The following is a 26,318-nucleotide window of genomic DNA, read 5'->3' on the forward strand; positions in this document are numbered from 1 at the left end:
TGTGCCAAGGTATACAACAGTATTACTTACAAAGTGCAATAAGGGCAACAAAATTAATGTTTTAGAGTAGCTGTCCCTAAGCCATGATGTAAGACCTGTTGAAGATTTGTGGGCAGGAATGAAAAGATGCGTGCAAGCAAAACAGTATACAAATCAGATTGAGTTGCACTAGGTTTGCCTGTTGGAATGAGCCAAAATTCCAGCAAACTATTGTGAAAAACCCATTAAAGGACAGCAAAAATATTTTACCTAAGTCGTGGCTAAAGATGAGAGGAGCTGCCAGCAAGCAGCACAGTTTCAAAGGTCATTTTAGCAAATAATGAGATATATGCAAACTTATGAACCAGGAGGGGAAAAAATAATCTAAAATAATATCTTATTGATGAATCTGGCACTTGTTAAATACAATTAATATTTCCTAAAGTCCTAAACACTAGTCAACACTTTTTAAAACGTCTGTTCTTTGATCTGGAACGACAAAAAGATGTCACCGATACTTTGATCCAGAAGTCTTAGCAGCATAATTGTCAGAATGAGAGTACAGGGGAAACAAGAGAGAGCCTCACCTCAATCCACTGCCCATTGTTCTGCACCATGAGCACGACACAGGGGTCTGACTTATTCAGCGTGTCTCGGTCCAGCAGAGCTTTGCAAGACACACGCAGCTCAACTTTGGAGACACAGGTAGCCGGACCGCTCAGGCTGGTCGCAGGGGAGGTTGCCTCCTGAGCTTCATTCATCGTGGCTCAAGACGAGAGGAGCTGCCAGCAAGCAGCAAAGCAGTGTGATGTGAAACTGTTGGTAATAGCTCCAAGAGGGAAAAGAGAAGATCAAGTGATTGGCTGCAAGAGTTCAGCACAGACTTGGCACACTCACAGGAGACCAGACCCTTTTGGTTTGGTGCAGATGTCACAAAAAACAGGGATTCTTGCAGAGTCCCAGGGGAGTAAACCAAAGCAGAGTTGTTATGACTGCCTGCCAGTTATTGTCTTGTGAGGAATCTCATCTCACCTCTCTTGTGATGTGAAGTTGACAGGGTTGGATATTAGACATCTGGGTCAGATTCCTGCAAAGATTGAGCATTTTGTGCATTTAGATTCAACCTTTTAAATAAAAAAAAAGCCAACCTGACTGCAATTAATATCAGCATTAAAAAGGGGAAATCAATCTGAATCACAATCCTTTCTATTGCGATGAACGAAATAAGAAATCACACAATTATGTGCACTGCAAATGTTACAGAATGAGAAAGCAAACTCTAACATACATCTACAAATAGGGTCAGTGGTTTTCCTTTGTCTATAACAGGTAGATAAAAACAGATAAAGAATGCAGATTATCTGTTTTTTGTTTTGTTTTTTTATTTCCCCAAAAAAATATAAACCACCCCCGAGTTATTTTTGTTGTTGTTTGTTTTTTTTTGTTTTTTTTTTTATTTTTTAAACAAATGTCAGTAGCAGCTGCCTAGTTTATGTTTCCGTAAGCAAAGGGATTGAATATATGAAAACGGCCTGAAATTCATCCTCGACAAAGTGACACAAACGAGCTGCAGGTTTGTCTTTCAGCACCGCGGACAGTGGCAGCGGCGATGTTCGAAACACACGAGCATTTCCAACAACACTCGGTCCAAACTTTAAACTCGACAAGGCAGCAGGTATCGTGAGATTTAAAATGCGACCTCCTCTATTTCGTAGAGCAAAACTTTGACTGTGTTAACGAACAAAGAAATGCAAGTCAAGTGAACAAAAGCTCTGGAGCGCTTAGTTAATAATTCATCACCGATCGATTAACTCTAAAAATCTACATTCTTGTGAAAACAGGTCCAGTCAAGGTTAACGCAAAAACGATTGATCCCACATTTTCCCCTTCAAACACAGACAGCCTATTTCTACTAATAAAATCATTTCTGACTGAGTGATCAGTCATTTAGAACAACCTCCAGTTTCCCGGGAAAACACGTCAATAACAACAAACTCAGCTGGAAATGCCCCTTACCTGCTGCAGTTGTTCTTTTACTCCCGACAGAAAAATAACACTTGTTTAATCCGCTCTTACAAAAAAAAAAAAAAAAAAAAAAACAGATTGGTTTCCGTTATTTATTTTTTTTCTTCTGCTTTCTCCTCCGAAACTCATTGGCTCAAGCGTGGAGGAGGGAGTGGGCTCGGCTCTGAGAGAAAGAGAGAGGAAGATGGGGAAATGGAGAGAGTCCAGCAAGCCGCTGTGATGTTTACGGGTTGGCTTTTAGCTGGGACGCGATTATTTCAGTTCAAAACCCGAGTCCATAAAAGGAGGAGGAGCGGAAAGGAGTGGGGAGGAGGGCACAAGTCTGTGGAAGTGCAACACAGAATGACATCTGATAGCTCACACAAAGCTCTAAACCAGAGGAAGATCTGTGCAAAGCGTTTGAACCCATTAAAGCTGTGACCCATGAAGAAATCCATAAAATATTACCCCCGCTCCTTTTCTCCCCTCAAGTTAATCTGTGCTGCAAATGGGACTTTAATTATAGATTCAGACTAATATGGCCGTCAGATATTTCTCCAACATCAGCATGTTTTATATATATATATATATAATGACTCAATTTACTGCAGTAGCCCACCTGCCTACCAACAAGTTCTGCTAAAACCACAAACAGGAAAGCCAGCGCATATACAGACAGCTGCATCTGTGAAATGATGGCATTAATTTCAATATAAATTGTGTAGATTTGGGTCCATAATCGCACAAATATGCATCTAAGTGTACAACATTGTCAAGCTTAACAATTAAAGGAAACTCGTGTGTCAGAAAGTTGAGCTAGAGTTCAACATGTCATCATTGAATCTAAAACATCTACTGTTATCGTCCTTCAGAAATCTATTAGTTCGTCCCTAGACTCTTGAATCCAGAAAAAGAATCTTACAGGCCGTCAGTCTCATAAAGGTATCCATCCATTAGATGTTTCTACTTGCCTTCCTGGGTGTCAGGGGGCTGTGGAGTTACTCCGCGTGTCATTGAGCGAGAGGCAGGACACACCCTTCAAATAATTTGAAGTCCATCAATCTGCAGTTTGAGAGACATGCATGTGAATGACAGATGCCAATTTTCCTACGAGTGAAGATCCCTGCAAAAATCACCCTGATATAAGACTGTGCAATATGATTACTCTTTATCACAGTACCTTTGGAACAAGTACTGTACATCTTGTGTGAATGTGTTGCCACAAGCAAGATGTCTTCTCTCTAAAAAAAAAAAACATGATAGTACAACCTTTGTTTGCAAATCTGCATCAATGTTGAAGTTCTCCACGGTGATGTGAGAGTGATAAAGTCATACAGAAAACGACCAGTTGAAACTGTCCAGATGAAACTAGGTCTGCAAAATTTGTCACACAATTTTTTTAATTTTATTTTTAAGTCTTGGCTTTAATTTGATAAATCACAACAATGAGGAATTGGCTGTGTGATTTTGTATGCTTGATGTTAGATATAGATAACTGCAGAAAATGGAAAAGATCATTTGTGTTGCTTAGTGCATTAAACACCCCAATGACTGAAAGAGTGTATTTTCTTTTTTACCATGACAAGATAAAGTCCTTGAGAATCTGATTCATACTGTAGATGTTTTCAATTCACCTCACCTCTACCGTATGTTACATAATGCACTGTTCATACACAATGTTTGAGCTTCAACCTTTTCTTAGTCCACCCACAAAATGTATTACATTGATGAATGCATTTCCAGATATTGCATAACATTGGTGAACTGACAAAACAGAACCCACTGAGTTTGAGAAGCAGCAGGACAAAGAAGCTCTAATAAATTCGATTTAAGATGATTATTTCCATTTCATAATGAAAGTATTTACACATTCAAAGTCATTTGTATGGTTGTTTGATTTTAGATGCTAAAAACTCAACATGTCCTTCAAGCAAACACATTTTTTTTTAAATTGTGGCAGAAGCTTTAAGGGGCACTCATAGAAGACATCAAGGTTATTTGAATCATTCCAACAACATGAAAGAGAAAACTCTCAGTTTTATTGATACTCAGTTGATATTTATCTGATATGTTGAGTTGATCATTGTGTGAAAGCAAAACAGATCTCTGTCTGAATTCCCTCACAGCTTGATATCATGCCTAAGATTTCTTTAAAAAACTGTTTATATGCCTGGATTCAAACTCTCTGTGCTTAAACATCATCAGCTCTCTTGGGCAGTTTTCAACCTCACTGCCTCCTCTTTTTCCATGGGCTCTCAGACTTGGTAAGAAGCGTCTGCTCTCGGGCGCACACCTGAGCCCTGTTACGCCACAGCTCCAAACAACAACCATCTGCTGCTGCTGCTGTCAGTCCAGCACCTCACAGGACGTTCCCTGGCGTTTACACATGGATTATCTATTCATGCCGCCTCTCCCCAGTCGCATCGACAGCACAGCTTGGTGCTGCTGACCGCACTGCATGCGAATTAAACCCTAATAGGAGGACGTGAGACTATGGCCTAAGGCACAGGCGTCAAGTTTTCTCTCTGACCATGTGTCTGTGCACCATTATCGACAGTTCTCTACCTGCAGCTCCCCTGAGTGGAGGTATTTTTGGACACTGGAAGGATTTTGCTACCAAGGACTCTTGTGTCTAAAGTTTCTCTCACTAATAAAGTTGGATCAACAATGAATGATGGACATGTATGTGGAAAAACAACCTTTTGCAAGCTGACATTGATCAACTAAATCTGACTGGCTTGAGTACCAAGACTCAGTGTTTGGTCAATTATTTCTTTGCTGTAAAATGTTTCTTGTCAATAAATCTTGTACTGTTGAAAAGTCTGTTTTATTTCCCCAGAAATGGTGTGTGTTGTGCCCATAAAATACTTAAATCTATGGTATTGAAAAGCTCTTATTCTCTTATTGAAACTTGTTAGTTTCTTGATTTGTTTAATAAAATGTGAAGAAACAGGAAATATTGGCAATTTAATATTCCTTTTACAAACAGGGTCTACAGCATGGGAGAACCATATACAATCAGGATGGCGTGGCTTCTCCTCTTCATACTGGTCACCAGATTGGTAACACTGCTGTCGGGTTGCATTCCAGTCCTCAGGCATCATTGGTTTGTCACACTGCAACCAACAGCACACTCAATTTAATCCCACTAGTGTCTAAAGGCTGTGACTGAAGTTAGTCCTGACCTCTCCACTGGCAAATTCTGGAGCCAGTGCCTGATAAACCCCATTCTCTGGGAGAAAACATTAGCATCGTGGACAATAGATTTCAGTTTCAAACACCGAAAATATAGGACTGTCTCTGATTAGAGAATCTCATCTTGGTGTCTCTACATTGACATTGCCTTCAATAATAAAAATCCTCCTGTTTCCAATGAGCGAGATGACGCCTAACACTTCACTGCCTCCACCAAAAGCCGTTAAGAGTTTGCAAAAAGGACACGGCGTGGTTATCATGGTCATCCACTCAGCTGTTGCTCGACCCATAAACATACCTTAGGGGAAAACAAGTGGCTCTGTATGTAAAGCATTCAAAAAACAAAACATCCAATAAATATTAAGCTAATATATTTTATAAATTTAGTCATTGGAGCAACACTTTTCAGGAAGTTAGCTGAAAACAAACTCAAGTGTCAGTCTTTCTGCTGATTTCAAAGCTGCTACCAATGAAATTAGTGAAATGGGCAAATCTTTACCCGTTTATAATATTGTAGTAAACACACTACATTGAGGAAATATAGTACAATTTGTTTTAGTTTTTTTGAGTACATATTTATCTTCATACGTCACTTAGAGTGTTCAGACTGTTTAGACTTTACAATAAGCAAACATAAAATCCTCTGAACATGCTTTGGAGAAAAAGATCATATTTGTCTAAATTCAGGTAACCGCTCTCCTGTACAGAGGACTGTATTTGCACCTCAGTCACTTCATAATTTATCTTAACACATTAGAAACAAAATTACTTCATACATTTAGAAATACACAGTACCCCTGTAGTAGCATTAGATGTTAATAGTTTGGCAATATCTGTTAGCATATTAGTTTGTGCCCAATTAAAATTTTGTTTCGCCTCCCAGCATAGCAACAAAGTTGCACTGAGATTTTCTTGCAACTGATCGCCCCTGATTTCATCTCTACATTATTAGTATATGATAAATTACACAAATCTTTAACAATTATAGTATGTTGAGTTTGGCAGAGGCTTGCTTGGCATTTAAATTAAGATTTTTTTCTCTTTCACCAGTTCAAATAAAGAGTCAGCCTCCACATACTAATTGTGTTCTGGCAATGCATCGTTAAATAATGAAAGCACATGAAAATTGCTTCAAACTTGGCAAAATAAGCATCTTTACAGTTCAATTTTAAGATTAAGCTTACATTTGTGACAAATTTTAAGGTGTTATTGTGCCCCCTACTGTTGGATAAAACAAACACTGAATCAAATTTCTGCCACTTCACTTCAGACTGACCCATTAGATTTAATCTTTTCACACCTCACCTGTCTGGTAGTCTGAATACTCAAATTCTAAAGTACTAACATTTCAATCACCATGCTTACATAATTCAAGTGAAGATTTATGAATAGATAACTTCCCAAGTGTTTGAGTTATTCTCAATGAAACCCTCTCATGGATATACAGTCGCGAAACAGAAGCAATATTAATTCTTTTCAGATTTGTTAAATTATATCAAAGGTTTTCTACACCTGTCAAATACTGCAGATAAAACCTAACCTAGTGATTACTACGTCAGTAGTGATCATCAGTAGTAAGATGACTACTACTGTAGTAAGAGCTCACTTTAAAAAAATCTCAATCTCACATTGTTCTTTTTAAAGACTTTATTTTGCCAAGTTCCATAGTGACTATTTTCACTTTTTCTTCTCCACGTCCTGCTCAGCTGCCTCTTTGGCCCTCTTGGCGCGAATGCCGAAGAGACGAGCGTTGGCTCTGGCCATACGCAGGCTGGCAAAGGCCTTGAAGTTCTTCTCATCCTCAGAGATAACGTGGGCCTTCTCCTTCTTGTAGACCTGAAGAAATACAAGTGTGGACGTGAGATATTTCACACAATGTACAAGATTGGCATCCCAGAATGTTTAAAAAAAAAAAAAAAAAACAGAGCAGTCATCAGAAAAAGGGTTCAAATGTTTCATCAAAGTCGTACAGAGATTCCGGAGATTTGTCATCAAATGACTGCTGCCATGAAAACGTTGGAATAAGAACACCAGCCACTTATTACGGAGCATAAGTCGCATAAAATTTCTTTAAAAAATATGACAACTGGTTTAACTTAGGAGCATTTATGCAGGAATTGTGACTTACAGTTTTGATGGGCATAACTGGGCCAGAGAGCTGAGTGGCCATCTTCAGTTCCTCCTCCTGGAAAGGGAAAAAAATAAAATCAATACATCTCACCATCAGACATTCAACCTTAATTGATCAAAACCGTACCGATGTAAGTAATTTTTAAGTACTCAAATTACAAGGCTTCCTATTCAGTAGATAGGAAGCCAGTGATGGGGGGGAAACTGAACAACAACTTTAACCATCTTTATTTTTCAGCTTTGCTTACTCAGCAGGAACAGACACTTACAGAGCTGTCTCCCTTCTTAGGTGCAGATGCCTTTCTGGGGAACAGGATGAGTTTGGAGCGGTACTCCTTCAGGCGCTGTACGTTGGCCTGGAGAGATTCTGTGGATCTGTTGCGGCGCCGGGGGTCAACAGCGATGCCGATGGTGCGGGCTGTCTTTTTGTGGATTCCAGCAGCCTGCAGAAATAACAGCACATTGACAATTTGAACATCTAAAGCAAGTCATCCTAATAATGCTCAGATAAAGCCGTTTCATTTTAGCAGCCATCAGAATAGGGTTCAACATTTTCATCAAGAAAATACAGAGATTCCGGAGATGTGTCATCATCTGACTGCAGGAATGTGTAAACATGAATAATCTTCATGCATTTGATCACAAATGCCAGTCATAAACATCATTTATTTTTACCTCAAGTAAACTAAAAAAAGCAAGAGGAAACAGTGCTCTTTTAACCATGGTCAAAGAACTATGGGGGGAAAATGGAATAAATTGTCAACATCATGCCTGAGCTGAACTTTTTTTATTCCAGCATCGATCAAGGTTGGGTCTGTTCTTTCTCCATCTACAGAAACAATAGTAGTTTGGATATGAAGATGAGACAAACCTATGTTTCAGGACATCCTGCCTCAGCATGTGAACACATTTCATACTGACCACCATAACTACTGACGATTTGGGTTGTTTATATCTACGATAAATGGATTGTTCCATTACGTAAAACACTTAACACATATTATTATAAAGGGTATGAAGTGCTGATTTAAACTTGAACTTTTTTATTTTCATTATTGAAACAAGCAACTGAAATGCAATGTATTGCTGTTTTGCTTAAACATCTTTGTTCAAACAGTCAAAGATTTGTTTTCTCAAAGGTTTACTTCAGATGCAAGCTGCATTTTGACATTTGCTTCAGGACGACAACAGTCCGAGCTCCAAAAAGAACCTAAGACTGGGAACATTTTCAGCTTATAATGGTTGGTTTTATTATCATGCTACATTTATTGCACTAATGTTCAAGACCTAAAATTTCTCTACGCTGAAAAACTTTGCATAGTTAAACACCACAAAAAAATTCAAGTTCAACTAATTTCCATATGACCATAATCCTTTCCTTTCTACTTTGTTACATACAAACATAAATGTAAACCTCTGGTATTACACTTGGGTTTCATAACTCCACAGCAAAGTTTGATCCATAACAGTTTGGTGTCAAATCATTTAGTACTTATATTGGATTTCTTATATATATATATATATATATATATATATATATAAAAACTCAATCTGGATAAGTTACAAAAAGAGTATAAAAAACTGCAATAAAGTTGGACTACAGGCATGCAAAATAAAGAGAAATCAGTGACCCAATACTCTTGAAAAGTACATCAACAGCATTAACGTGGCAACCATGAGTACATTTAATGCATTACCTTGAGTTCCTCCAGGGTGAACCCACGTCCGGCACGAACCTTGGTGTGGTACCTAATAGTTGGGCATCTAACCTGTGGTCTCAGTGGTCCAGCAACAGGACGAGGAGCAATGCGGCGGGCTTTGGCCTGACGAGCCTTTCGCCTGGGGAGAAAAACATTTTTCTTATCTTTAACAAATAAAGCGACCCAGTGCTGGGTAGACACAGAGCAGGACATAGCTCCTTTCCACGATACAATCATAAAATATTGCTGTTGATTGATAATACAAAGGTTTACAATATTTAACAGTTTACTATCGTCAGAACTCAGTTACTTTCAGAGATGTTCATGTTCTTGCCAATAAAATATGTTTCTGGTCTTTCCTCCTCTCCACTATGTGAATAAGACAAAACATAAGAACCTTAATCTGTCTTAATATTCTCAGGAAAAAATAAACAATTGATGTGAGAACAGCAGCACCACTCAAGCACATATTTAGATTTTTCTACTAAACAAGCTGATAAAATATCTTCATTTTGAAAAATGTAAGGCAAAAACTGCAGTTCTCTCAACAAAGATGTTACAAGCAAGCAAAATTCCGATCTCAGACAAATTAAATTTACATGAGCATTATATTTTAGGTTACATTCTACCGTAATGATTGTGTTTTTGCTACTCGTCCACAAATCAGTGGATGCTCCATTAGCATGTGTTCATATCGCTGCTCTCACCTGCGGACCTTCCTGGCAGGTTGGTTGAACCAGGTACGCACTCTTTTCTGCCAGTCTTTGTGAAAATGGGGGTTCAAGATCATTCCATTCCGGCTGGGGGCCATGGTTGGCTAGTTCCCTTCAAAACAACGTGGAAAACAAGAGATGAGCACAGAGCAGCACCGGCACGCCGATATACGAGGCTAAGTGCTACAGGCTAGCACGTAAACTGAACTACTGAAGCAGTCCCCCATTCCTATACAATTCTCCGTGACCACACAGTAACTTGTCCTAATCACTTTTTAACGAATTAGGTCTATATAATGTTTATTCCGTGGGTTACCGTCTGACATATACGAATTAAATGCTGAATTATAAGGGCAATGCTAACAGCTACCGCTTGACCCACTAGCTTCGCTAAACATGTTGTTTTCAGCAATTCAGCGGGAAAAACTATAACAATAATTATATTATTATAAAGCTGAAAATCCGTACTATTTTATTTTGTAACGGAATATTACCGATTCTCTTTGACTACACAGGATTATGGCAGATTGTTAGAAAATATGGACAGGATAATTTCTCATACCTATGAGGGAGGAAAATGGCCGAAAGGAAAAAGGAAGTTGAAAGGCGGCGCATTGTGGGATATGGAAAGACTAACCAATGGCAGAGCAGATGATTGATCAAAGAGCAAATGCATTCAAGAGAGTTCACCCCATGTACAATTAAACAACTTTACAAACAATGTAAGGTAAGGGTGTCAAACTCATTTTCATTTTGGGCCATATAAAAATCTGAATGTTCTTAAAGAGCCGGTTGTGCCATAATATATTGAAGAAACCAGATGAACGGTTAAAATGTCAATAAATAGCCGTTCTTCCAAGATTTTGTGATTGTTTTAGTTGTTTTTTGCAATCAAAATGACAGATTTTGTAGTGCCAATTTAGAAATATTTGTAACAAATTTTTTACCAAAAGTTTTTTTCTTCTTCGCCTAAATCATCTGTTGGCAATAAAAAGGGGCTGATATTTTTTTTATTATTACTATTTTTTCCAAAAATCATTTTTGACAATGACACAGGCTATTATTTCAAGAAGGTGATGATGTGAAAAAATACTCTATATCATGCAAGGTGATCGTGAACAGTAGACTGTACTGTATCCATCAGAATTGTTAGCATCTTGCTAAAAATGTGCAGCAAGCCTTCAAATAAATTATTGACGAATTTGCGGTCTATAAAAAAATCCAAGATTAGTAATTTTTAATTATATAAAATTTCTTTACAGAACGTAATGTGTACAATGGTAACTGGCATTTGTGTCTTATTATTGTATCAGTTAGTCTTCCTCTACATTTACCTGAGTTACCCAGGAGTGCTGCTCTTCAGCATACTTTTAGGTCCTTTCTTTTGCACCAACCCCACAATTTTTCTTGTAGGATTTAGGAATGAATTCCTAGGAATGAATTCACAATGAAAGAAAGTTGGGTTTGCCATGAATCATGGATGATCCTTCTGCCGAAAGACTCATTGTGAAGCCATTTTTAGTCTAGGGTCCACCAAATTTGAATGTTAAATATTCTGACTTTAAGGACCTTATGATCCTGTGAACTTTCACAAGATTCCCAACTCCCTTGAAGGATAAATAGGCCCACACAGCATTATAGATCTTCCAGCAGCCGTGACATGCTTATTCATGCTCAAAGTGTTTGTGCTGAGATTGAGAATGTTAGTCTTAATCTCATTAGACATTCTAGTTAAATTCTCAGTACCATTTAGCAAACTTCACATGTTTACATTTGAGGTGTTTTCCAGGCCTGTCTCACTGAACCCTAACTAGTATGGAGGCGACTTTGAGACTCCAACATGTCACGCCTTGCTGCAGTGCTCTTACTGAGGTTTGCACATTTTCTTTCCTCTCACTATTCTCCTGGTGTTTATTCAACCTTCTCCGGGTTGTAGGTAGTTTTTTTCTAATTCTTTATTTTTGCTCTCATTGTAGATATGGGAAAGCTTAGAAGATACATTATGTTGCAGTTTCCTGCTTTAAAAGATTCACTAAACATCTGCCTTTCTGGAATGTTTTCTTGTCTTTCCCATTTTCAAGAAGAGATATAACCATCTTTCTGTTAGAGTACACTCTGATCAGTTTAAACAGTTTGCGTTGAAAATACCTGATCAATGTTTCATAGTATAAATTGTCAGCGGTCCCAATGATTATGACAAGTCTTTTTTTGTTAAAAATCAACTACCTCTTAAGACAATACTTTTCTTCCACTGAATAAAACTACTCAAAATAAGGGTTTCGCTTTCTAAAAAGTTTCAGTATTAGGTTAGTTCATAAAGAAGTAAAGTATAAAGTATAATTTTTTTCATAATAACCAGTGATGTCAATAACTGTTATAAATGTGCTCTTTATTTATAACAGGATTTTACATACAGGTTGTTTTAACAAACACAAAGCAATCTAGTTGACAGAATGTGAATAAACTAAAACTATGGAAGTATAAAGTTTGTTTTTAGCATAACATCTGTAATTTGAAATATTTGAACTGTCTTTTGTGAAGACAGTAATTAAAATCATTAACTTAAAGCAGCTTTTGTCAATGGGTTTAAAATCCCAGTTGGATTAATTATTGATCAACTAGCTTCAGCAATCTCAGCCTATCTTCAACCAAGGGGAAAGGTCAAGGTGTGTGGCACTAAAATTAGGACAAGCAGACGGTATGACCTGTCACCATCTGTACAGCTGCGACAGGATGTGAGCATGTGCGACATATCATAAAGATATACTGTGCCTTCTTGAAACATATAATGAAACAGATTTCAGGCAGATTAAATCAAACTTAAAGACTTCTCAGTGTTTTAATAAATGAATTAAAAACTGAATTTCCCAGCGTTTCAATACAACTATGCACTACTTAAAAACAGAGCAAAGTACTAGGAAGAAGATCCAATAATACTGACAAACCTTAGCATAAAAGCCCTTTAGATTCACTGGTGAATTAAAAAAAATCCCCACTTTCTACATGAAAAATGTTACTGGGCATTTAAAATTTTGCAGCACACTATAAAGTGTTCATAACATAAATATTGCAGAGAATGTTGCAGATCACTGCCAATGTTAGTAACCCAGTCTGCTAATATTTGACTACAGCTACATAACAAATAATCACAATAAATTTGTCGTCTTATTCTTCCAGCGACTTAATAAATTTATCATAAGCAGGTTGGTCCATGAGCTTATCGAGTTCTTCAGGCCTTTCAATGGTCATCTTGATTAGCCATCCTGAAAAATACAAAAGATATCTTGAAAGTAAAACTTGGACATAGCTCTATTTTTCGCAGCTTTTCAACTGCACTGGTGACAAAAGCAGCGGGACAGGTTTTTAGAAATAACAACAAAATTCTATGATGAGCAACATTGAGACTTACCGTCTGCGTAGCAGGATTTATTCACGAGTCCTGGATTTTCGGCCAGCTCCGTGTTGATTGCTGTCACTTCCCCTGTCAATGGTGAGTACAGCTCACTGGCAGCCTTTACACTTTCCAAGGCACCACACTCATCTGCAGCAGAAATAGACACAACACAAAATATTACATTTATTGCACAGCTATAAACACTTACTACGGTAAAGTATATTCCCTGATCTTACCCAGCTGTTCAAGTTTTTGGCCAACCTCAGGCAGTCCACAGTAAACCACATCACCTAAAGCTTCCTAAAGTCATCAAATAATAATAATTATATATGTACCACAAAAACACAGTGCATATGAAGTATTAAAGTATTAACATGAACAAAGGGATTTGCAACAACATCTCCTGATTAGAGGATTTGTTCTGAAAACAAATAACCTCACATTTGGGTGTTGCTCCCAAACTGCACAACTGGAGTATGAGCAACGCCAAGTAGTTGGAGTTAGAACATGTTGAAACAAGCTGTTTGCACCCAAGTTTTAGATGTTGTCTGTTTGGCAGCACAAACTGTCTCTCAAGAGCTTATAGACGACTGTTTTTTAAGTCAATGACTACAAGGTATCTGAACAATAAACATCATAAAGGTATTTCTATTTTCTATAAACCAGTTTAAAAGGCTTTTTTCTGCCTAATTTTAAAAGTTGCATTTAATTCTTAATTCTAAAAACCTTGCATAACATTTACTGAGTGTATCTTAAATCTACCTTGCTGATTGTCTTATGCTTTATCTCAGAAGCTGTGGCTTATCAGCACAGGAAATACTCACCATGAAAAGACAATCACGCCTCAACTGCTTCATTCAGGTTTAGGATAATAAAATTCTGCTGTCATTTACCGCTTGGACATCTACGGTTCATCAAGCGTCTGAACTTAAAATGATCTGCCTCCGTCTCCCGCCTGGCGGTTATCAAAGAATAATCATAAAGCAATGAATTACCCTGATACAGTGGATTTACTGAGAGCAAAGTGCAGCTCTGGACAGCTTTTAGACCACCATCGGGAAAAATCAGAGCAAAGAGTGTCATAAATCAAAGATTAGAAGAACGACTAATTAAAAAGCAGACCTGAGCATAGTTACTGATTCCCACAGTGCCGATTCCACTCTCCACCAGCACCCACTCATGCTTCTCAGTGAACTTGAGGGCTACAGGGAGAAACACATGAACTGTGATTCACAAAGCCAGTTAGTCAAGCAAGAAAAAAAAACCCACTGTGTTGACAAAGAATAAAAATTTGTACTATGGACCACAGCTGGACGTTGGGCTCTCAGTTATGCAAGACCATGTGCAGAAAAATAAAATATCAGCTTACTGTGCGTTTCTGCAGGTGCCTGCAGTTATGCTTTCAGGAAAAGGGTTCACAAAAGCAAGAATAACTTGTGTTCACAGTCATGCCCAGTGCTGAGTTGGAGCATTGTGCTTCCAGGCTCATGCTGTCACCCCGAGGGAATAACTGTAGTCTAAAGCCTGAGCAATATTCAGAGCTGGCGTCAGAAAACGCAGAAAAATACAGTTTTGAACCAGATTTGTGACGATGCAAGATGCCAATACATGATTAGGGTTATACAAATAACTAAATGCTCCAAATGCTTTTTCTGATCTTAAAACTTGTAAAACATGGCAGCTGCTAGATGGATAATCACTGTCGATATTTATATTGCACAACTGCAGCAAAATGGGTGACATTTGCTTGAACAGGCTAATTACTGGTGCACACAGGTTTTCCTTTAACACCCCAATCAGGAGCTCGTGGTTAAAAAAGATAAAGCACGCAACATGTGGTCAAATTTACAGAAATAATAAAAAAAAAAACATTCAAGTTAAACAGCACATGTCTAGCTGCCCTTTTTGTCTCTTAGTCCTCCATTTCATAACCTACATCGTTATTTATTATTTATTTATTTTTGGAAGCTGATTATAATGAGGAATCTGTCCACATGGGGAGTGGAGTTCATCCCCGTGTTCCGTGGTTCTTCTGTTTGGTTTGTATTTCTTTCTTTTTGTGTTTTACCTGTGCACTGGCCCGAGGTCGTGCTCAGAGTCCGCGGGGCGCCGCTCCTGCACAGCAGCCGAGTCGCTGAAACTTGCGCTGCGGACGAGAGTTGCGGCAGCCTGGGAGAAAAGTTTACCGAGAGGCACCGCAGCGCTGCTCTCATCGCCATCTTCACTCACTCTGCAGCAGGCAGGCACAGTGTAACCCAGAACACACACACACACACACACACGCACACACACACACACACACACACACACACACACACACACACACACACACACACACACACACACACACACACACACACACACACACACACACACAGATGCACAAACACACCGAGCCACGAGAGCGCGCACCATCCCACTGTGGCGAGCTCCTGCGTGGACAATGATGGTGGAGAAGTAGAGGAGGGGGTGAAGGGTGGGACCCAAAGGTCAATTAATATTAATTAAAAAAAATGTTTTTCAGTTATTGCTATTATTTCATTTATTCATTTAGCTTATTAATTTTTAAAAAAACATTCATTTGATGCTGCAATAACATTTATGTTCTAGATAATAAATAAGATTTCTGTTATTTGTAATGTCATCATCCATGTTGGAAAAGTGTCCTTCCATAAACTCACTGAAGACCAAGAAACCTTTCCAAGCCTGCTGATACCTACAGCACATTTCTCCATATTGTAAAAGATTTGGATTGTTTGTACCACCACAATCAAATTAGACAGCAAGTTTTACATCTTACAGCAGAACTTTGAGACAAAATGTTTTGTGTGGTTAAGAAAAACAACTGATGGATGGAAGTCAGTTGTAATTTCCAGTGAATAATGTAGATAAATTGTGTAATTCAATAATATTTATGCTTTATGGTGTATTGTGCTTTTAACAACTCAAGCATTTTAAATTCTCCATTTTTAAATAGGCCAGAGACGCTCATAATTAGATTCCAAGGTTAGGACCAAGTCCCTGCAAAGAAAGCTCTGGATTAGATCAGCGCCAAAGCCATATTTAGAGGATGAGTATTTAACATTTTTGAAAGATTTCTTGAAGTTCTTCCTCCTTAGCAACATGCGAAACTTCTCATCCTTTATATTGGACATGTTCCTGTGACCAGTCCTCAAATAATTTGAATACAATCAATGGATGGAGAAAGGCCTGAATATAGACCAAACATCAGGGTTGTGAGAAAGTTTTTTTTGGTCACAGCTGTACTGTATGTCCTTCTCTGACATCCTTTTCATATCAAATATTAAAAATGATAACACTTAATATTTCTATTAGTTTTTGACTGGCTTACCTAGGTCATTTCCATTGATATAAATACAGAGCAGATTGATTCCACAAGAATTCAAGTCATTTATACATTTGTCAAAAATAAATATCTTAGAAGTTGTAGGAATAGAACAAAACAAAGCTGATTCAATTGGACTTTATTCAAACCCAGAATTTCTTTTTCTTGGCAGATAGGCATTGAATTTAAGGAAGCCAACATGAAAAATCTTAGACAAGGAATACAAGCAGATCAGTTAAAAATGACATGAATATACAGAGGACACTTCAAACATCAGGGTTTGAGTTGTTGTTGTTCAGATGTGAATCCATATTATTTTTGGTATATTGGTATTCAGAATGAAAGATTCCCTCAGTAACTCAGAATATGCATAAAAGTAACACCAGATTTGGACATAACAGATCAAATGACTTCCTGATCATTTCCTGATTGAATTTCAAATATTTACGGTTCGGATAGCAAAGAGTTAAAACCTTCTTTCAAGCACTGAGGATTCAACCGGTGTGATGAGCAGACAAAATAAAATAAAACAATAAACAAAGTCAATACCAGTCAGCCATATGAATCCCTGACCAATAAGCTCCAATGTTTAACAAACCAACGCAATTAAAACAAAATTTGCAGACTCTGCTGGTGTCCAAGGTGAGGTAAAGACCAATACTTCATATGGACTCCTGCAGAGATGAAGCAGCTGAAGGGATCACAGGTCATGACCTTAGGAAGAAGTTTCCTCAGAGGGAGCAGACTTCTTATTGTCGTCGGGCTTCATGGCTGGGAACAGCAACACCTCCTGTAAAAGGTTAAATATTATATTTAGATTGTACATGAACTAGAACACATTTCCCCTGATGATGCTTGGGAGTCATCTCTGAGTGAAACCACAGCCTGGAAAATTATTTATACCAACATATTAGCAACAAACTATTTTAAACCACCTGAAACTGAAAAATTAAAAACATTTTTTCCAATATATCCATGATTTTCTCTATTAGAGTAATTTTAACTCAAAACGTCTACAGTTTAGTTCTTACAAAACAGAAAGAAACAAACTTAAGCTCTTAGTTTTTAATTTATTAGAATAAATTAATTAACGATGAATGACCACTAAAAACAAACAAACAAAAAAAGATCAGATAAAAGGTCATCCATCCAAGTTCACTCTGTGGTTTAGTTGTAGATCTCCAGTATCATGTAGCTGTATTCCGGTTTTCTTGGGTATGTCACACACACCGGCAATCATTGATTAACATAACACATAATTTATGAAAACATCTGTTAGGTTTTTAGATAAATACAAATATAAATATTAAAGATTAGGAGACTTTAAGGACTGTGAGAATCTATGTCTGCTCCCAGAGTGTGTGTGCCTTTAGCAGCAGGAAGCAAGCCGAATTGGGAGACAGATGGCCTGGAGATAAGAGTGACACCTAACAGGAGAGAACATCAAAGACTAAGGGTCAAAGTTTTATATCCTAGAGGGACACGAGAACTGAAGTTTATGACCCAGAGAATCTCGGGAACTGGAAATGCAGGATGACACCATTGTTTAAGAAGAGACTCTGTGTTGACAGCTGTGTTTTCTTTTTTCTGCACCTTCTATGCAATTGATTTGTAACTTAAACCACGCCTCAATGTAATAAATATGCAATTGCAAAGGAGCACGTTAGAACTGGTCCGGAGACAAAGATAAGGAGTTGTCCCTGGGCAGAGTTCTCCATTCAATTGCAAGAAATTCAACATTCTCTCTGTGTTATTTTTATCCAGCGAGAATGTCAGGTAATAGACATCAACATCCCAAAACTATATTTTAATTTCAAGGTTCTGAGATTATATTGAAGAGTTATTGTCACATTAATGCTTTTTTTCTCCCCAGACACCAACCTTACAGCATTTACTATAATGTTTTCATTAATTGATTCCTTCAGAATGATGAAATATCTCAAAAATGAGGGTAAAAAAAAATCTATTCATAACTAATAAAATTCACACAAACTACATACTTTCAACAATATTGTGATTTTATGAATAGAGAAACAGTCACAATCAGCAGTATTCTACTTGTGTTGTTAGCAGTAACTATATTTTTTTGTATCTGTCTCAATACATCAAATCTGGTTTCAAATTGTGGTGAGAATTTTAAGTCAATTAAATCTGGATTACACAAAACAAGTTTGCCCAGTTATGATTATTAGTTTTTTAGAGCAATGTTACCTTGATGTTGTTTGAGTCGGTGAGGAACATGGTGAGACGGTCGATGCCCATCCCCCAGCCAGCAGTCGGAGGCAGACCGTATTCCAGTGCTGTGCAGAAGGTCTCATCAATGAACATGGCTTCATCGTCACCCTCAGCTTTTGCCTAAAAAGAGTCACGTTACAGAGTCAGTATGGAGCAAAAGTACAGAATGGAAATCATTCTATAGCAAGACAATGTGCTAATGTATAATTTAAAAAAAAACAAAAAAACAGACAGTCCATACATACCTTGGCTTGCTGCTCAAACAGCTCCCTCTGTCTGATTGGATCGTTCAACTCTGTGTAGGCGTTGCAAATTTCCTTTTTCATGACAAAAAGCTCAAAACGCTCAGTTAGACCTTTTTCTGATCTGTGCCTGAAATGGAGTAAAGTGTCACAGTGAGAGCCTCAGCTCTGCAATTCAATAGTAGAATGAATAGCTTGATGCTTCTTACCATTTTGCCAAGGGACTCATGATTTGAGGGTGATCACAGATGAAAGTTGGACTGATGCATGTGACCTCGAGAAAATCTCCAACCAACTGCAGAACAAGGAACAAAAACATTAGTAACATAATGAGGAACATATAGAAAGGTTTTAATAAAGTTTAATCACAGCGCACCTTGTCAAGGAGGCGGGCAGTGGTCCTGGGTGGAGGACACTCAACACCTTTTTGGGCACACAGATCGTCGAAGAATTTGCGGGTCTCTGAAAAACAAATGATGATTCTTTATCAGAAACTGAGTCAACTAAATGATAGAACAGCTTTGGATAATATTTTTCTGAGGCAGCTGTTTGTACATCTCCATACCGTCGGAGTCGTAGCTGTCCGTTGGAGGGAATTTAACTCCCATGATCTTCTCCAGATCGTGTGTCATGCTCACTCTTTTAAATGGAGGAGTGAAGTCAACCTCATAGGCCTGGCCCTCTGGACCATCAGGATGGTAAGTCACCTTGTATCCTCCGGTGATGTGCTTCACCATTCCTGAAATAACCATAGAATTATTGGGACGGCATGTCTGTGTCTGAGATGATCTATGAGACAACAATAAGTGAGTATTAAAAGGCCCAGCAAGACCTGGCAGCGAACCATTCATCTGATTCAGTTGTGACGAACCAGGGAAATATTGAAAATGTTGTCCTTGAGAACCAGCATTAGACAACAATTTTAAGCATCAAAAATTTGTACTTTATGTTTTGCTGCACTGCCCCCATATACTCTGTCACAAAATGTGTAGATAATTCTACTTGTTAAATCAGTCAGGTTGGCCAGTATGGATTATAGTAGGTGTTGTCAAATGACTCAATTGCATAAAGTTTAAAATTGTTGGTTCAGACCAATTAAAGAGGAGTTACGTGAAGAAGTTATTAACAGTAATATAGAACCTGCAGTAGAGAACTTAACTTATTTAAGTTAAAAACCGATTAATCTTCAAGTTTATTGGCAGTCAGACAGGACCTATGACATGTTCCAACAGTCTCAATCTCAAATATTTCATGTCGTCAAGTAGGGTTGGACAATAAATCAATAATGCATCACAATGGACATGTGATTAGTTTCAATAGATAATGTGTCTGATAAAAATGTTGAATAATTTCACTGAACTTCAACACAGAACCACACAGCATTCTGGGAGACGTAACTAGAGAAAATACGTTAGCAGCTCAACCCGTCATTTCTGGCTGAGCAAGATTGGTGGCATCAACTAACTCACTCACGCTTTGGTTAGCAACAACCTGTGGAGCAACTTGCACAGCAGCAGTTTAGGGTTTTGCCACTGTGCCTCCTGACTGGTTAAAAATAAAAAGAACACAGTGGAGCGAAAGGAGAAAATTGAACAGCAGAAGAGGAAAGGTCACAGCACCAGTTTAGCTGCATTTCAGATATTTAAAACAAAAAATAATATATTTTCAATAGACTGATATGAAAACCTTGTATTGCGATACGTTTTTCAGCTATCTCGTCAAGTAGAGCAAAATCACTGCTTGGATGCAATCTTTGGTAGAATGGTATATATTTAAGAGCCATTCACACCAATGATATTTCTAACTTGTTAATAGACTTGCACTCATTTCAATTTTCTCACTTTAAGTGTATTTTAATGGTTCCAGATACTAAAGATAATAGAGTGGGGAAAAATCCAGTCTTTCTTAATAAAAACTCTGAAGAAACAATTTTGTCAAAAAGGCCTTGCAGTTACCAGACAGCAGTTTCTCTGTGATTTCCATCAAGTCATGGTAATCAGCATATGCCATGTAGAATTCACAGGTGGTGAACTCTGGATTGTGAGTGAGGTCGATTCCTTCGTTCCTGAACTGACGACCGATCTCATACACCCTGTCCAGGCCACCAACCACCAGCATCTATGAAGAAAACATGAAGCACAGAATGCACAAAAAGCTCCACTGTGCTAAAAAAAAAAGTTTTTCATTTTCACCAAATCTCCTGAAAGGGGTTTTTGTGAAAGTCACTTTTTAAAAGAGAATTCTGAGTTTTCACAGCATTTTACCTTGTGGTAAAGCTCAGGGGCAATCCTCATGAAGAGGTTCATGTCCAGCTCATTGTGGTAGGTAACGAAAGGACGGGCCACTGCTCCTCCAGGAATAATGTTCATCATTGGTGTCTCAATCTGAGTTAAGATAAGGACAGCAGGTTAACACTGCTGCCTGAAATGTAGGAAGTGACAAAGAAAAGTCTGAACAAATGTTTTTTGGAGTTTTTTTTTAATCCAGCTAAGCTTTAGACTGTGATATGTGGTTTAGCAGGTTAGCTGTGTGGCACAACCAACTTCTAAAACCCAAAACACAACTGACCTCCAGGAAGCCCATCTGGTCGAGAAAGCTTCGCAGATATGTGATGATTTTGGCTCGAGTTAAGAACTTCTGCCGCACATAGTCGTTGAGAATCAGATCCAAATAGCGCTGGCGGAATCGAGTTTCCTTTAAGAGAAATAAAAATCCCACAGACTTGATTAGTCTCTGGTGGTAGAGGAAAGTCAAGTACCCTCATGTTTTCTGAGACATTAAACAATGATGAGTTTCAGTGCTTTATTGTTGTCACAACTAGTTTTAACAAGAAGAAATGTCAGATCTTATGGCATTTTATTGATACTGCTGCAAAGTGAAGAAACTATGGAGTGTTGGAAGCTAAATGGAAAACTGCAAAGAAACGTAAAATATTCATGTCTTTCAAACTTGAGAGAAGTGAGAAAAAAGCTGTTTATGTGGTGTATAAAATAAATCCATCACAACTCAGATTCTGTTTCTAAGCAGGTCTAAATACTAAACTACTGCAAACATATTTGACTACATATACAATAACACTATAATAGCATGGTAGAAATTTTCCCATCACACTTGTGTTGCAAAGAGAGAGACACAAGTTTCATACTCAGCAGTGTTCAGGACTAGTATGTTGTAAATTACCTTGTCTTTGAGGCCAAAGTGGAGGTGGGGCAACATGTGCAAACATGGTGACAGCAGGGTCATCTCGATGGGAATGATGCTCAGCTCCCCCTTCTTGGTCTTTCCAGGATTTCCACGGACACCAATGATGTCGCCACGCCGCAGCTTGTTGTTGATGGCCACAAACGCTTCTTCAGACTTGTAGTTCCTGCCAGAATAACCCAAGAAGGCAAACAAGTGAGGTTAATGTTGTCAAACAAATCCACAACCTCACTCAATGAAAACTCCAGATGCCATACCTTGAGTTTGCCATGACCTGCAGCTTAACTCCTTCACCACGCAGGTCGTAGAAGATCAGCTTGGCACCAGAAGCCCTCTTGGCGTGAACTCGGCCTGCCAAATATTTAAGTTTAACAAAGGGTATGAGGCTGGTTTACTTTGGAAAGGATAAGATCACAAAGTCTTCCTGGTACCTGACACAGCGAGAACAACATCGCTCAGTTGGTCCCCAGGTTGCAGGTGGTTGTATTTCTGAATGAAGTCTGTAAGCGACAAGTCTACATGGTATTTGTGTGGGTACGGGTCCTCAGCTGTGCCCGTCAACTCCTGGATGGCCTGGGTGCGGATCTTGAAGTATTGCTGTTACACAAGTATGTTATTAGCCAGCCTGAAGTATGTTCTTTAGGAAAGTTGTGACCTGCTCCCTGTACATTGCTTGTAAATCTCTACAGGCTGTACACATCATTATGTTGAGATAATGACAAGATAAGTAGCATTTAGTTGCATATTTGAATTGTCTGGTTTGTCTGCAGGAAGTTCTATTTTTCCCCCCCATTTCTTCTTATTTGGAAGAGTTTAAAAATTTAGTATAAAAATTATTGCTTCAATATAAGCCTAAAATATCCACTGTGAGTTTCAAATATTTCATATTTAGAAAAAACGTAATTAAAATAGTTTACAAGATGATCTATCCCTGTAAAGAAAATACTCTTGATGCAGTGGTGTGTATTATCAAAGGCTTTTTGTTCTTTTTTTAAACATGTAAAAATGTTAAATAAAGAATGACCTAATATATTTGAATAGATCTTCAATAACACAACTTAGCTTAGATTCTTTCAGTTTCTTTTTTAGTTGGGCTTGCTTAAACACACCCATGTTATCACTTCTGGCACACAGGAGAGAAATATGTTCTCACAATGAAAGTAATAAAACAACCACCCCAAGCTTAAGATAATTCATGTTTTGAAAATGTCAGTAAAACAACTTACAGGATGTTCTATGAGCATGAAAATAGTCTCAGTGCCAAGTGGAATGAGTGTTTGTCATGGTGACCATTATCACTTTCATATTTGCTTATTTTAAAAAACAAAACAAAACAAAATACTTGTGAAGGTGATAATAATCATATAGCAGAGACACAACGGGCAATGCAGTGCAGACAGAAAGCAGAAGCTTATATTTGTCATCTTAATATTTGGCAACTGTTTGAAAGCCAGGAGTTATTTGGTTTTCCTTAACTTCTTGTTTATTGTATTTTTTTAAATCAAACCTTCCCTGTACAGGTAAGGACACTGAAACACAAGGTCTTAATTTCAAGATAGATACATATTTTAACAAAAATAGGTAAAACAAATAGAACACAGGGCAGTTGTTATTCTTGATTGATCACTTAAAAACATGGAACTCTATTAAACCTTCTAAATTTTATACCTTATTCACCTGATTAGGACCCTTTTTAGTTAAAGATATGTTGACATTGTGGGGCAGGGATTTCATCAAAAAATGGGATTTACAAATATATTCATAGGGACTGGTTGTCCAAAAACTGTCCTAGCAAATTTGGTATTTAAAAAAAATGAAATGAAGTTATCTTCCTCTGTAAACAGAGTGCCTGAAGGACAGATTAGTGCATATATTTGTCTAAACTCGCATCGTTTGACTTAGTTTCTTTCAGTTTCGATTTCAGAAGTGCACACCCAGTTTAAGAATTTTTTGACTAATATCAAAACAAATAAACATGCTTGTAAAAGGAAACATACTAAATGTATATTTAATGGTGATTTGTGACCATCTTACATTGGGATCGAGTGTCTCATCATCCAGGGCACTGGCATTTTGTGCATTGGCATTATTGGAATCAGTTTGTTCCCCCAAATCCTTTCCTTTTGATTCTTTCTCAGCCGCTTTCTTATCAGCTTTCATTCGTCTCTTCAGCTCACTGAAAGAATACAAACACAATAAATGAACCAGACTTTCTAAAAAGATTTCCAGCCCTTTAAAAAAAGAAAAGCATGTTCACTAACATAACAGCAACAATACGATGTCCCTTTGCTTTTTACTGTAGTGTGATGTCGACTATTAAAGGAGAGCAAGAGGAATAGTTACAAGGGAGACCATATCTAGTTTGATGACAAAAGGTTGGTTGTTTCTCACACAGGAACGGAAAAGCCACCAACCTTTTGTCACCTCTCCATCGTATTGCGTGAAACTGAGCCGGGGCTGCAGCTGAACACGGGGATGCATATTTTAACCACTGTCCTCTGACAGCAAAGGCTTGACACAGCTGCTGCCTGGCAGCCCTGACCAGACACAGCATGCTGAGCTACCACAGTCAGCAGACAGACCTGAGAAAACATATACATGCAAAGACAGAGGGGAGCATCAACGGCGGTGCTTGCTCACCAGAAAGGGGAAAACTAAAAGCAAAACTAAATTCTACAACTCAAGACCTCAGAGTAACAACGACAATAATAATAACGGCAATAGCAACAACAATAAATAATAATAATAATAATAATAATAATAATATGAAAAAATATATATTATAGATACAAGATCCTTAAAACGGAATTGGCGTAGTTTATAGGTTGTGTCCACGTTTTATACAAACAAATTAGCGACATGAACTATTATAAATCTAATTTTTACGGGAGAATGTAGAATCCGGCAACATGTTGAAGACCGGAAATAAATTTTGTAGTTTTTTCTGTTCGCCGAACTACCGACAGAGACTTTATTACGTCACCGTAGAGGACTACAGCTACCAGAAGGAGCAGCGAACTTAAATATGGGATGTGTGGGTCTGTAGCGTGCCTCCATATGGGACCTTCATTTGGATGTCACAAGATTTCGTATAGCAAGATTAAAGCGGGTCTTGTTAACGAAAGAGCAACAACCTTGAAGAATAGACTACAGATTAGGAAGTATCTAAAGCTTAAAAAGCTTGGCAGTAAGGAGATATGCTCACTTTTTGCTGAGTTTCTCTTCCCCCACCGCTGTCACGTCAGCCATGTTCTTGATGCTGCGCGCAGAAAGAGCGAGCTGGTCTGAAAGTGCGTCCTACGCGTGCGCAGCAGATAAAGGAAAGCTTGATGGTGCGTTTAGGGGAATATCGGAAACTAGCATATTAAAAATAAAAGAGAGATATGAACCCATAGTAAATCAGTAAAAATTATAAACAATATAAAATGAACCTTATGTTGAAATATGTTTTAATAAAAAAATCTACTGTATTATGCCCTGCCAACATAACAGTTTAAGCAAGATGTTTCAACATTTAAGTATTTCATTGCATCATACTGAACACATAAACACATCTTTAAACATAAACCATAAACATAACACAAGTCTTTTAAAAAAAACTTTAAAAGATCCCTGTTTTCCCAACTTTGAGTACTTTTTTCTTAATTAGTATACAAAATAACTCTAAAAAGAACCAAAACAATGTGTTTATTAGTATTGCAGGTTTTATAACACAATTTTATCACAATTAAATCATGTGACACATGAAAGTGAAAGTACAGGTACTTCAGAAAATATGTGATGAGAATTGGTAAGTAAGAACCTAATAACCAGAATTAACATTCAGTTTCAATTTAACTTTCACTTAAAGTAATATCAAGTCAAAATAAAGTGGGGATCTCCACAAAAACCAGCAACCATCTCTAAATAGGTGGGTCAAGTAAAGTCTGCCAAAGACTTCAAAGGACAGTTAATTATTTTTACTACCCTTCCAAAATTATGAACACCACTTATTTAAAAAATCCTCCAAAGAAGTTAATCTCACACTACAAAAAAATGTAATTAAAAGTCAGCTGAGCTGCACTTACTGACATCCCTAAAATTTCCTCAAAACTAAATGTAGCTAACTTATACTTTTTTCAAAAGTGATTCTGAGCTTTTATTTTGGAATGTAATGCTATGTAAAAGCATACAATAGAA

General features: G+C 37.8%; 4 protein-coding genes and 2 non-coding genes across 7 annotated transcripts in view; all 6 read right to left on the reverse strand.

The window, feature by feature from the left end:
• cpne7 (copine 7) overlaps nucleotides 1-2,308 on the reverse strand; it is a 55,579-nt gene extending 53,271 nt beyond the window's left edge. Inside the window, exons 1-2 of the mRNA XM_005810422.2 lie at nucleotides 1,996-2,308; nucleotides 567-1,066 (exon numbers count right to left, since the gene is read on the reverse strand). Coding sequence (XP_005810479.1) covers nucleotides 567-740 — 174 coding nt within the window. The 5' untranslated portion in view covers nucleotides 741-1,066; nucleotides 1,996-2,308. The remainder of the gene's footprint in view (nucleotides 1-566; nucleotides 1,067-1,995) is intronic.
• A 4,499-nt stretch (nucleotides 2,309-6,807) lies between these two features.
• Nucleotides 6,808-10,348, reverse strand: rpl13 (ribosomal protein L13). Its single transcript, XM_005810421.2, has 6 exons — nucleotides 10,284-10,348; nucleotides 9,716-9,833; nucleotides 9,006-9,147; nucleotides 7,578-7,751; nucleotides 7,307-7,363; nucleotides 6,808-7,014 (listed from the first exon to the last, which is right to left on the reverse strand). The coding sequence occupies exons 2-6, from the start codon at nucleotides 9,817-9,819 to the stop codon at nucleotides 6,856-6,858; spliced, it is 636 nt and encodes a 211-aa protein (XP_005810478.1). The 5' UTR covers nucleotides 9,820-9,833; nucleotides 10,284-10,348; the 3' UTR covers nucleotides 6,808-6,855.
• On the reverse strand, nucleotides 7,093-7,172 carry LOC111608485. The gene has a single exon (XR_002752696.1). It is a non-coding gene; the product is annotated as a small nucleolar RNA MBII-202 (small nucleolar RNA).
• Nucleotides 7,824-7,901, reverse strand: LOC111608486. Its single transcript, XR_002752697.1, has one exon. It is a non-coding gene; the product is annotated as a small nucleolar RNA MBII-202 (small nucleolar RNA).
• A 1,741-nt stretch (nucleotides 10,349-12,089) lies between the features above and the next one.
• On the reverse strand, nucleotides 12,090-15,383 carry LOC102224598 (glycine cleavage system H protein, mitochondrial). Its single transcript, XM_005810420.3, has 5 exons — nucleotides 15,184-15,383; nucleotides 14,238-14,317; nucleotides 13,352-13,415; nucleotides 13,131-13,262; nucleotides 12,090-12,984 (listed from the first exon to the last, which is right to left on the reverse strand). The coding sequence occupies exons 1-5, from the start codon at nucleotides 15,332-15,334 to the stop codon at nucleotides 12,887-12,889; spliced, it is 525 nt and encodes a 174-aa protein (XP_005810477.1). The 5' UTR covers nucleotides 15,335-15,383; the 3' UTR covers nucleotides 12,090-12,886.
• Nucleotides 15,384-16,583: 1,200 nt separating this feature from the next.
• Nucleotides 16,584-25,429, reverse strand: kars (lysyl-tRNA synthetase). 2 transcript variants are annotated; one of them, XM_005810418.2, is made up of 15 exons: nucleotides 25,345-25,429; nucleotides 24,554-24,721; nucleotides 24,174-24,315; nucleotides 22,571-22,736; nucleotides 22,397-22,490; nucleotides 22,119-22,305; nucleotides 21,507-21,632; nucleotides 21,203-21,322; nucleotides 20,894-21,056; nucleotides 19,504-19,677; nucleotides 19,315-19,400; nucleotides 19,148-19,233; nucleotides 18,942-19,068; nucleotides 18,673-18,816; nucleotides 16,584-17,251 (listed from the first exon to the last, which is right to left on the reverse strand). In XM_005810418.2, exons 2-15 carry the CDS (start codon nucleotides 24,691-24,693, stop codon nucleotides 17,177-17,179), a joined length of 1,830 nt encoding a protein of 609 aa, XP_005810475.1. In that variant the 5' UTR covers nucleotides 24,694-24,721; nucleotides 25,345-25,429; the 3' UTR covers nucleotides 16,584-17,176. The 2 variants fall into 2 exon arrangements, with proteins under 2 accessions (XP_005810475.1, XP_005810476.1); XM_005810419.2 differs by lacking the exon at nucleotides 24,554-24,721 and having other exon boundaries at nucleotides 25,345-25,419.
• Nucleotides 25,430-26,318: the final 889 nt, after the last annotated feature.

The sequence above is a fragment of the Xiphophorus maculatus genome, chromosome 4 (genome assembly GCF_002775205.1).
Source record: "Xiphophorus maculatus strain JP 163 A chromosome 4, X_maculatus-5.0-male, whole genome shotgun sequence".
Taxonomy (NCBI): domain Eukaryota; kingdom Metazoa; phylum Chordata; class Actinopteri; order Cyprinodontiformes; family Poeciliidae; genus Xiphophorus; species Xiphophorus maculatus.

Bases quoted from the DNA above. Each gene is read 5' to 3' on its own strand.
- kars (XM_005810418.2), bottom strand. From the start codon at position 24,693: ATGCTGTGTCTGGTCAGGGCTGCCAGGCAGCAGCTGTGTCAAGCCTTT. The intron at 21,633-22,118 runs GTAATTTACAAC...TTTCTCTTAAAG, and splicing joins ACTTTGGCCTCAAAGACAAG to GAAACTCGATTCCGCCAGCG. The intron at 19,234-19,314 runs GTGCGCTGTGAT...CTTGTTCTGCAG, and splicing joins CTGCCCGCCTCCTTGACAAG to TTGGTTGGAGATTTTCTCGA.
- rpl13 (XM_005810421.2), bottom strand. From the start codon at position 9,819: ATGGCCCCCAGCCGGAATGGAATGATCTTGAACCCCCATTTTCACAAA. The intron at 9,148-9,715 runs GTGAGAGCAGCG...TTTTCTCCCCAG, and splicing joins CCTGCCAGGAAGGTCCGCAG to GCGAAAGGCTCGTCAGGCCA. The intron at 7,752-9,005 runs GTAATGCATTAA...TTATTTCTGCAG, and splicing joins TCACCCTGGAGGAACTCAAG to GCTGCTGGAATCCACAAAAA.
- LOC102224598 (XM_005810420.3), bottom strand. From the start codon at position 15,334: ATGGCGATGAGAGCAGCGCTGCGGTGCCTCTCGGTAAACTTTTCTCCC. The intron at 14,318-15,183 runs GTAAAACACAAA...TTCTCCCTGTAG, and splicing joins GACCTCGGGCCAGTGCACAG to CCCTCAAGTTCACTGAGAAG. The intron at 12,985-13,130 runs GTAAGTCTCAAT...TGTATTTTTCAG, and splicing joins TAAATCCTGCTACGCAGACG to GATGGCTAATCAAGATGACC.